Consider the following 12,036-nt stretch of genomic DNA (forward strand, 5'->3'; position numbering starts at 1 on the left):
AGCTGAAAAAAATATCTTGGAATAAACCTGACCAAAGACAGTAAAGGCCTCTACAATGAAAATTTTAAATCTTTAAAGAAAAAGATTGAGGAAGACATCAGTAGATGGAAGGACCGCCCATGCTCATGGATTGGAAGAATTAATATTGTAAAAATGACCATCCTACCAAAAGCAATATATAGATTCAATGCAATCACAATCAAAATCCCATGACATACTTCATGGAATTAGAAAAAAAACATTATTAAATTCATATGGAAGCACGAAGACCCCAAATAGCCAAAGCAACCCTGAGCACAAAGAGCAATGCTGGGGGATTACTATACCCGATCTCAAAATATACTACAGAGCTGTAGTCATAAAAACAGCATTGTACTGGCACAAAAATAGACACATAGATCAGTGGAACATCACTGAAGATCCAAACCCGAGTACACGCAGTTTCAGCCACCTGATATTTGACAAAGGTTCCAAGAACACACAATGGAGGAAAGGCAGCATCTTCAACAAATGGTGCTGGCAAATCTGGGTCTCCACCTGTAGAAGAATGAAACTATATCCTTATCTTTCACCTTGCATAAAAGTCAACTTCAAATGAATCAAAGACCTCAATGTGAAGCTGGAAACCCTGAAACTATTAGAACAAAATATTGGCAGTAACTAACAGGATATAGGTGTTGGAAAGGGTTTTCTAAATCAGATAGAAGTTGCTCAGGAATTAAGGTCAGCAATCAACAAATGGGACCTCATTAAACTAAAAAGCTTCTGTACAGCAAAAGAAACAGTCAAAAAAGTGAAGAGAAAATCCACAGAATGGGAAAAAATCTTCACCAGTGACATATCTGACAGAGGTTTAACATCCAGAATATATAAAGAACACAAAAAACAAAGAAGCGAGAAACCAAATGACCCAATGAAAAGATGGGCTAAAGATTTAAACAGAGAGTTCTCAACAGCAGAAATAAAGATGGCTAAGAAGCATCTCAAAAAGTGTTCAACATCATTAATAATTAGGGAAATGCAAATTAAAACCACCCTAAGGTATTACCTTAACCCAACCAGACTGGCTAAGATCAAGAGAACAAATGCTACCAAATGCTGGTAAGGATGTGGAGAAAGGGGGACGCTCATTTACTGCTGGCGGGATTGCAAACTCATGCAACCTCTATTGAAAACAGTGTGGAGAACTCTTTAAAAAAGACTAAAAATGAACCTACCATATGACCCTGTTATACCACTCCTTGGCATATACCCAAAGGATCCATCCTATTTCAGAGAAACTTCTACAACCATGTTTGTTGCTGCTCTTTTCACAATAGCTAAGAGATGGAAGCAACCAAAGCACCCCTCAGCTGATGAGTGGTTAACAAAAATGTGGTATGTTTATGTTTACACATTTCAATAAAATGGAGTTCTGTGCAAAAGTCAAAAAAAGTGAAATAATAAAATTTGCAGGTAAATGGATGGATCTATTAACTGTTACACTAAGTGAAGCAACAGACTCAGAAAAACAAAAGACATATGTTCTCCCTCATTTGTGGACCCTAGCACCAAATCCTTTTAAATTCTCTGTCCTTTAATAAGATGATGCTATACAGCAGTCTCTTCTGCATGAAATAACTACCATCATTCCTGACTTCAGCAGTGCTTGATTTTGACATTGTAACAATTGGGCTTGTTGTCAGTTGTGCTCCTTCACTAAAAGAGGAGCAAGCAGGGTCGTGGGACCCTCACCGGAGTATCCAGCCACTCTTCCCAGCCAACTCTATGTAATTTGGCCCTAATCAGACATGGTCTCCTGGATTAGGGGAGTGCTAAAGTATACAATCTGGGGAAGGCTAGGAAGAGAAGGCTTGACCCACGCTGGGTAAAGACTTATCAGGTCATTCATACACCTCAGCAGCCCCTCAGTTATCTCAGTAAACAAGCTCAGTAAATTCATCGGTTCCCCAGTAAACCATTAATCAAACATTGGTTTGACACTAGAACCTTAAAAGGAATAAGCATTGCTTAGCATCCCCAGAAAAAGAACTCTCACAACAGATGGGAAATTTATTTGTTAATGTTATTATGTCTCATAATTACTTTAAAAAAGAAAATGAGAATATAAAAGATGTTAAAAAGTATATGGGAATGGAGGTATTTTCCAAAATAGAGAAAATGAGAAAGCCTAAACAAGTAAGGAAGGTCTATGTAGGCTTGTTGTGATATATAAAGGATAAGACAAAAATAGTATACATATAATCTTAAAATTTCTAAGGTCATAGTTTAGTCAACTAGTTTAAGGAACAAAATATTTATCTAGTCAATGTTTATCTGAGAACATTTGGTTTTTTACCCAAGCTTTATCTATATAGCACATGGTAATTAAAAGTACCAAACTGGTAGAACTAACCTTATTGGAAGTTTAACAACTATACTTTGAGGCCTATACTAATGTGGTCAGAGGGACTTAAAGGACAGTTTTTGCCCCTTGCCCTCCAAGGTTAACTTAGTTCCAGGGGACTATGGAACATCTCTCCATATGTCCTGTAACTATGATGAGTCACCTGTCCTCTCATTCAGAGAGGCCATGGAGACTCCACAAGATGGACTTGAACCAGTGTCCGGTCTACAGAGAGGAGGGTCAACTCAGAGGAAACATTTCCTCCATGCTTCCAAATGAAGCCAGCCATGGTCAAACAGGACCTTTGACTTATCTTCACATAGATGGAACTGGCGAAAGAAAGGAGCAAGAGGCTCCTCCCAAGCCCATGTGACCCCCGAGGAACAGATCTTCAAATGACCTTAAGTGTAAATATAAATTGATTTATTTGGGCAAACTGTATGGTCCTAAACACCCCAAAAGGAAAGTATAACCAAAGACTAAAGTCATCAGTATATTTCTTTAAGAGGTCAAGGGATTACACTTCTCAGAAATTAGTCTTAAGTCCATATAAAAAGTTATTTAGACAATTATTTCTCATTGTTGATTTTGTTTCAAATCAGAAAGTGCTGCTCATATGTAAGAGGTCAAATCTTGGTCTGCAATATTGTGGTGCCCACCTGTAGCTAAGGGAGACAACCTGCTATTGTTCTAAAATGATGGCTAAATTTGTTTTCTCCCCCTATGTAGAAGCCTTTGAGAGGGAACTGACACTGATTCTAACCACGCCAATAGCTATCAAAATGCCTGAAAGCAAATCCTGAATCCATCACTCTCCAGTCCAGCCTTGGCAGACAAAAGAAAAATGATGAGGATCCCAAAAGAGGGATGTTTTTGGAAGTTCTTGTCAAGAAATTTCAATGGACTCTCATATGAACATTTGAAAATTGCCCTGTTCTGGCTTTTTTCTAGTTCCCTGTCTAGAACTTGTAATGCTAACTACTCTTGCCTTGGCTTCTCCTTCACGTCTCCTATTTACCAGTCAAGGACTTTCTTTTCCCCCTACAGATAAGAGTTAAGAAATTTGGGAGTCTTTTAGATAGACCCACTGAAGGAGTACCCCAACTGCTTCACCTTGCATTCCTGCTCAGCATGGAAGAAGCCAGAGCAGTCCCAATTCCCTATCTGAAAGTTGGGTAACCTCTTCAGAAGATGGTGTGAAGAATAGGAGGTAGGAATTGGCTAGTCAGTTAGTGTAAAAGGACCCCAAAGAAAAGTAGCCAGTTTCTTGGCTAAAAGTCAAAATATCCTTGGGCCTCTTAGCAACATACTCCATTCCAAAGGTGAAAAATGTCAAGTATTTGGGAGCTCTTATCTAATCCTTAAAAGATTTTAGGGTTACCTCTTTAGAGGGGGAATGTAAGAGTAGCAAAAAGCCCCATTAAAAAAAGAAGAAGGCTGGGCGTGGTGGCGCACACCTTAATCCCAGCACTTGGGAGGCAGAGGCAGGTGGATCTTTGTGAGTTCAAGGCCAGCCTGGTCTACATAGTGAGTTCCAGGACAGCTGGGACTACAGGGAGACCCTGTCTCGAAAAGACCAAAAAAAAAAAGAAGAAGAAGAAGAAAGAGTACATGAAGTTATCAGAAAAAAGTAATGGGGAGATATGGGAGGAGTTGGAGGGGAGGGAGTGGGCATGGATTTGATCAAAACACCGTATATGCTTATATGTCTGTATGAAATTCTCAATAAATTATTAAAATATATATTATTCTTATAAACAATAACAGCAGAATTTCAACAGTGATAGAAAGTCAAAGTCAGTCTTGAGCACCAAATTTTCATCCTATTTCTATCTTTTATTAACAGAAACAATGTGCTTCTGGTTAATATTTTAACTGATCACTTCTTTGAAGAGCCCCAGGGGTCTATGCTGACTAACACATTGGAGAGTGGAATATCCACAATACAGCAACAGCACTCGCTCCCCTCACCATTGATGACTGCTCTGTGCTGCTGCAGAAACTTCAGTGTCGAGATGGTCACGTTCAGCACAGGTTTAGAAAGCTGGGGGAAGGTCTGGTGGAGTGGCAGCCAGTCTAAATCTCCCAGAGATGTTAATGAACTAGAATCAAAGCAAAACCAAGCAGTGTGAGGTGGTATTCAGTCAAAGATCAGGAACTCCAAATGTGCTAAGGTCACATTGACCAGACCCCATCCCGACTCCAAAGCTGGAACATTACCATTAGCATTTCACTTGGCTTTAAGATGACTCTCACTGCCTGGGAAGAGACCAAGCAGCAGTGAGCACCTCTCTTGAAATACCCTCAGGGAGTGACGTTTCACACACACCCCTAATTGGGGTGACTTTACCACAGGCACTATTTTATGCCCAGCCTTGGGTCTTTCTGGCCCTCTTAGGCAATTGCCAAAGCCAGCCAGAAGACAGAACTTGAAAGAGGGGTGGACAGTCAGCTTGACTGCCTCAGGTTCCCATATCCATCTAAAACAGAGAGATTGCCCTACACTGTTTCAGACATGGATCCGAACAAGTCAGGGGTCAATTGGTGGTTTTCAAACTGTTTCACAAACTAAGAGCTTTGCACAGAGGGAGTCTATAGATAAATGGTATTCATTCCATTCTTGAAATATCAATATTTTACAAAGAATTAAATCTATAAGTCAGAAAACATCTTCGGCTAAAGCAGAGACATAGTTACAGTTCAGCAACGGAGGCCAGGACAGCCACACACTGTGGCTACAAATAGATCCTTTCCCTGTAGTTTCTCACTTGGGAAAATCTCTTGTGGCAACTTTATGCATTGAAAGGACTCCCAAGATTGTAAGATGCGTCACTGGAAAGCGGTATGGCTCACAAGTACCCATTACGAGGGACAGATGTTCTTGGTGTGGCACAGCCAATGCAGAGGGAGAACTGAAATCCATGCTGAAGATGGCATGTCAGCCACTGTCGTCGGCACGTTCTCGTTTCAAATTGGTCCTCTCTAAGCAACCTGACTTCTCACTGTCCACTGTGAATATATTCAGGGTTCAGAGCAACGGTAGAGAGGGAGGCCACCAACTGTGTTCAAGTAGTTACACTAACAAATGTCAGAACACATTCATCCTTCCACATCAGGACATCTTCATAACAACTAAACAGTCCTAGCCAAAGCTCAGAGCTCTGACCCTCAGAGGAGCTGAGCTCCAGCACATGGGTTTGGGTAAGTGCCCACCCCAGCCCCAGCCCCAGTTAGGTCTGCTCTTCAAGGGGCTCCAGTGTGTATGTGGTTAAGTTAAAAATCTGAAAAGAAAAAAACTCCTACTGATAAAATGAGTTCATATGAGTTGAACTAGAAAAATTTAATTTTTAAAAAGCACTAGTTAAAAAGTGGAAAGCCCACCATGCAAAGTTCTCCCAAATGTGCCCCCAGGAACATGGAGTCAAATATACCATATCAATTAATGTCCAACTTGCTGATTTACATCAGAAAAGCACTGAGCTTATCAAGGCTGTATGATGCCTTTGGTATTTGGTAATTAGTACAATTATTAGTTAAAATTATTATATTTATGCCACTTGTTTAATGGCAAAAATCTTATAAACAACCACAAGTCTAATGTTGATTATGAAGTAAATTATTACATATGCTAGTTCACCAAATAGTATTACATAGTTATTTGAAATAACCATTGGAAGACTGTAGGAATCAATGAATGTTAATAAGATATTAATCTCTTTTGTTTTTGTTTTTGGGTTTGATTTTTTTTTTTTTTTTTTTTTTTTTTTTTGTTTTTTTTTTTTTTTTTTTTTTTTTTGGTCTTTTTGAGACAGGGTCTCCTTGTAACCTGGAACTCACTATGTAGACCAGTCTGGCCTTGAACTCACAGAGATCTGACTGCCTCTGCCTTCTGAGTCCTGGGATCTAAGGCGCCACCATGGGCGCCCCAAGATACTGTTAACTTTTTAAAAGTTGAACATGCTCTAAACAGCACCACTGCATCCAGGTAAGTTGTGCACACTGATGGATGGGGACAAAGGCTGAGGTATAAGCAAGAACTCCAGGGGTTTCAGGGGATGATAGCGGGGATATCTTTCTTTTACCACATAATTACTCAATGGTACGTGTTTTCCTACTAAAACTTTGGAGGCCAATATCTTAATTGCTTAAATTTTTCTTTCACTTACTTCAAAACTGCCTGGAGAAAATGTACCACAACATGTATAGTGTCTTCCAAGTGAGCACTGGGTACGTGTAGTCTGGGCAGTGAAACTAGAAAATCCCAAACATGAGATTGCTTGTGGAGGCTTTCCAATTTTGATAGCACGTCTTCAGCTTTATTGAGATCCATCTGATGGAAAAATCAATACCAAAATTTGTCCTCTTTTACTGATTAACTGAAGGGGAGGCAGACAGACGAGATGCTTCAAACATGTAAAAAACTCATGCCAACATGCCACTATGTTGAAAAAACAAGATTTTGAAATTGTTGTTAGGTTGCTTTTATTTCAAATGTTCTGAAAATATGGAAAATTTCATAAGTCTAAAATCAAGTATAAAAACATCAAACAGGAGCTGGAGAGATGGCTCTGTGATTACAAGCACTCGCTGATCTTGCAGAGGCCCCAGGTTTGATTCCCAGCACCTACATGGTGGCTCACAACATCTGTAACTTCAGTTCCAGGAGATCCAACTCCCTCTATTGGCTGCCTCCTCAGGCACCAGTCTCCCATGTGGTATACTTACATATATGCAGGCAAAACACACACATAAAATAAAAATAAATAAATCTTTAAAAAAATAAAAATAGAGGGCCAGAGAGATGGCTCAGTGGTTAAAAACACTGGTTGTTCTTGCAGAAGACCCGGGTTCGAATCCCAGCACCCACATGGCAGCTAACAACTGTCTGTACCTCCAGTCTAGGGGGATCCAACAGCCTCTTCTGACTTCCTTGGGCATTGCACAACATGGGTGCACTTACCTATATGTAGGCAATACATTCATACACATAAAGTAAAATAAACAAATAAATATAGATATTTGTGCCTCACAGTCATATTTTGTGATATGATTGTGTATTCTGCTTTTCATAGTTCACATAACAATCTTTTTCCGTGTTGGTTCTAGATTTTATGAAGCAGGCTATCAACATTTACTTACCCTAGGTCTGGATATTAAAATTATCCATCATTATAAATGAGCATTTTTATGTATTAAAGTTTTTAGTATTGTAAGCAAAACTGTTAGAACAATTACTGGTGGAAATGGTATAAGTTGCTTTTCAAAAGTTAAGATGTTAGTTTTCCACTCTCACAAGCCACCTGCCTTTGTTTCCGTGTAGGATCACAAGGACCAAAAGGTTACAATCCTGACCTGAACTGGTACTTTATCATCTATTTAAGCTTAAATTCTTCAGTTATTTGAAAAACTGAGTCTGCCTGAACATATCCACCTGTTGCCCTGGTGTATTAGAAAACTTGGAGTTGTGGTGGGTGTCTGATGATGCCAGGCTTGTGATCCTCCTGTGCTGGTGTTTTTATTTAATGGAATCACTGGCATTCCTGCTCCATTCAGATGTATTAATTGGCCCTTACTGTTAAGCTTTTCTTCTAATGGTTTTACTACATATTCTTTTCTCCGGAATGCTTTAGACCCTTCTGAGAACTGGGCAATTTCCAGTATACATGCCACTGTGAACACAATGCCACTGAAAATGACTGAACTGTGAGCACCTAGTGGGTAGTGTGACTGAGGAACTTAGGCCTTCTAATCTTGATACTACTGATGTCTGGCCAGGTGAGACAGCCTGTCATTGAAGGATGCTTAGTAGCATCTCTGCCTCAGCTCACCAGAGACCAAGCATGGCCTTTCCCACCCCCAGGTATGACAGCCCCAAACTATGTCCAGATAATGACAAGTCACCCCATTGGTAACGAGGGCATTAACTGAAAGTCCTGTACTTAAAGTTAGTCAAAGGTCATGTGCTAAAACTAATCCCACCTGACTTGAGTTCAGTTGACTTGATTCCATCTTCCTAGAAATTCTATCTTTCAATTTATGTATTGGGTAAATTTATCTCTATAGAATCCCATCCCTGCACAATTGTTGCTAAAAATCAAGTAAGTCAGAAAAAGTTCTTGAAAATACATATTAAATTAAAAACAGAACAGCAATAGTTATGTCTGTTGTCAATTCTGGTGGAGATACTTACTGTTAAAAAACTGGAACCATACAAAGAATCTAAAATAAAGCAGATTTAACAGATCAGGTCAGTGGCCCCAAAGCACGTGTTCAGAGGCCATTTCAGTCTATGAGTGAAAGCAGGATCAGAGCTGGAAGACAAAGGCTCCAAACAGAAGACTGGCTATGAAGAAAACCATTACTGCCACATTCCAAATCACACGCTGTTAATTTACCAGAAAAAAATTAGAAAACCAATTTTCAATCACTTTCCTACCGGTATCGTGGGGTTTTATTGCCAGTCTCTGGCACGGAGGTATGCCTGTAACCCCAGCACTTGGGAAAGCAGAGGTAGGAAAGTCAGCCTGGTCTATGTAGTGAGTTCTGGGCCAGCCAGAGCTACATAGCAAGACCCTGTCTCAAACAGCAACAACAACAAAAGCAAAAGACCCCACAGAGGTGGAGGGAAAGAGAAATGAAATTATGACTTTTCAGATTTTTTAATTATGCTGTGGGAATTAACTGAGATTTAACAAACTGAAAATACACTCCATCTCAAAACAGTAATTCTTCTTTCAATGGTATTTGAAAAACTGCGTTTGAAAATCAAAAAAAAAAAAAGAAAAAAAAAAGAAAAAGTTACTTTGTTTTTTAAGACAGGGTCTGAATTCAAGGCCTAGACTGACCTTGAATTCATAACCCCACAAGTATTGGGATGAGAGATGTGAATCCTCAGTCCTCCCAGCTTTGAAAACAAATCTTATAAAAATAAATGTCCCCATGGTAGGGCCCAATAGGACTCCTTCATCTGCTGTTTGAAGCACACCTGCCTTTTTATACACGTGGGGCTCACCAGGAAACAAAGGAAGCCAGAGCCGCCCTGTCCTGCCCATCACAGAGAAAGGAGATGCCTTCTCTCCAGAAATAGCAAGTTATGCCAGCACCTCTGAGGAGCTCATTCCTGGTTCTCCCATTTATTGGAACATCCTTCATGAAGAGAAAGAGGGGTGGAGAGATAAAGACAGATACAAGGAAAAAGTTGAGTTGAATGTTTAGGGTTGCCAGATTTACCAAATGAAAACAAACGATACCCATTTAAATTCGAATTTAAGATTTTTTAAAAATATCTCATTTTTATTTTCATATTTTTTATGTGTTTGAACGTGTTGCTTGCATGATGTAAGTGCACTCATGTCATGCAATGCCTGTGGAAGAGAGCATCAGGTCCGCTGGAACTGGAGTTATGGACAGTTGTTAGCTGCCATGTGGGCACTGGGAACTGAACCCAGGTCTTCTGCAAGAGCAGCCAGCGCTCTTAACCACTGAGCCATCTCTCCAGCCCCTGAATTTCAGATTTTTAAAAACACTCTTTTGTAATATATATATATATATATATATGAACAACATATATTTGAGAAGTAATTGTTTTAATTGACTATCCTAATTTCAATTGATGGGTAGCTCTTAAAAAGGGAAGGATCGCCAGGCGTGGTGGTACATGCCTTTAGTCCCAACACTCAGGAGGCAGAGACAGGGGGATCTCTGTGAGTTCAAAGCCAGCCTAGTTTACATAATGAGTTCCAGGCCAGCTGGGGCTACAGGGAGGTTGTGTCTCAAAAAGACCAAAAACAAAACAAAACAAAAAGGGAAAGATCAGTGTAGCCCTCAGTTTAGCAAAGCTGGTCACAGGCAGAGACAGGCCATAAGGCCATATGAAGACGACAGTTGGCTCCTCCCTCAGTGATGCACACCTTACTTGTAAAATGAGCTCTAAATCTATACTCACTCTAACTTTCTCTATGATCGCTTTATAAGAGGACTCCAGGCCTCTTATAATGTAGATATGTTTCATAATGAACAGAAATTACCTTAGTTTACAGAATAGCTCACTTCACTAACCCCAAAGACTTCTTGTCAAAGCAAGCTAATTATGTGAGAGCAGACTTGAAGTGTTAGTAGCCAGCCAGGCATGGAACATACCTCGCAGTGCTAGGGAAGGCTGAAGAAGGAGCATCCTGAGTTCCAGGCCAGTCTACAGCCAGTCCCTGTCTCAAATACATAAATAAATAAACTAGACCTGGTGGTACAGGCCTGCAATCCCAGCTCTGGTGTGGATGAGTCAGGAGATTGACAGCTTCAAGGACAACCTGGACTACAGTGTGAGTTTGAGGCCAACCTGGGAAACTTGAGATTCTGTCTCAAAGCACAAAGCCAGGTACAATAGCTCAAGGTCATCTCAACTACATAGTGAGTTCAGGAGCAGCCTGGAACAGATGAGACCTAGTCTCAAAAACAAAACAAAAAATATCCAAGTATGGTGGCGCATGCCTTTAATCCTAGCACTTAGGAGGACCAGGCAGGCAGAGCTCTGTGAGTTTTGAGACTAACCTGGTCGACATAGTGAGACTCTGTCTCAAAAAATAAATAAAAATAAATAAATAAATTAAGTAAAAAGAAGGCTGGGGATATAGCTCAGTGGTAGAGCACTTGCCTAGCCAGCAGGAGGCACTGAGGTGAATCTCCAGTAAGCCTTAATTAAATCAATATGTTAGTGGCATAGGAAAGACCAAAGTAAATCTACAAGGTTGAAAAGAATCTGAATGTGTCTAGCAAAGGCATAGCCAGGCCTCAAACATAGGAAGAGGACATGGACAAGGACAGCTATAGAAGAAAAAGGAGGGTGGACAGAACCTCACCAAAGTACCCAAGCCAGGTGGGCCACAGTCTGATGATAGGTGCCTTCCCTGGGAGGAGGGGAAATGCATTCTCACCCCCCACAGCAGTCCACAGTGGCTGCCTCACCCAGCAGAGGGTGTGCCTTCCCTCAGCCCTCTAAGGGGAACGTGGTGCCTTGAGGGTTCTCAGCCTCCCCTGGGGCTCTGCCCAAACTGACAGCACCTCAGTTACACGAGGTTTACATACCTGGGGTTTCAGATCTTTTCATCCAAGTTTTTTGTAAGTTTTTTGCCTTGTCCATCGTTTCATAAATTTCCTCAGCCAGGTCCTGTATTTCTTTTAAAAAGGCCAAGCTACTGGCCTTCTTGTGGCCAGCCGCAGTTTGGACCCTAGATGAACTTCAGAGACACAGAATAAATACCACAGCCAGAGAATTCTACGGCCATCACGTTCCCCTGTGGTTTAAAGGTTCTGGATACTAGATACCAAATGATCTTCAGTTAAACATTCGCAGGCTTACACACACACCACCCACCCTGGAGAGCCCTTGACTGTCATCCAAAATGGAAATTATCACTAAAATATGCAAACTTAAGATTATAAAGTTATTATTCTTGTTCTCTTTATTATCTGTAAAGCTCAAATCTTTATATAGGCATTAGTCATTGGGTCTTAAACACCCAAAAAGAAAGTATAACCAAAAACTAATGGGGTCAATAAAATTTTTTAAGAGTCCGTATGTATAGCTAAAGGCTACATAACAAGAAACAATGCCAGACAGGAGATACCTTCCTTTGAGTTATTGGCCAGTGTGG

At 40.4% G+C, this 12,036-nt stretch overlaps 1 protein-coding gene across 1 annotated transcript in view; it reads right to left on the minus strand.

Moving 5' to 3' along the window:
• Abca13 (ATP binding cassette subfamily A member 13) overlaps nt 1-12,036 on the minus strand; it is a 449,044-nt gene that overhangs the window by 393,198 nt on the left and 43,810 nt on the right. Inside the window, exons 4-7 of the mRNA XM_017802262.2 lie at nt 11,468-11,619; nt 8,577-8,605; nt 6,553-6,716; nt 4,358-4,488 (exon numbers count right to left, since the gene is read on the minus strand). Of these exons, the coding sequence (XP_017657751.1) occupies nt 4,358-4,488; nt 6,553-6,716; nt 8,577-8,605; nt 11,468-11,619 (476 nt within the window). The remainder of the gene's footprint in view (nt 1-4,357; nt 4,489-6,552; nt 6,717-8,576; nt 8,606-11,467; nt 11,620-12,036) is intronic.

Source organism: Nannospalax galili, unplaced genomic scaffold, assembly GCF_000622305.1.
Source record: "Nannospalax galili isolate Female #2095 unplaced genomic scaffold, S.galili_v1.0 scaffold304, whole genome shotgun sequence".
Lineage (NCBI taxonomy): Eukaryota > Metazoa > Chordata > Mammalia > Rodentia > Spalacidae > Nannospalax > Nannospalax galili.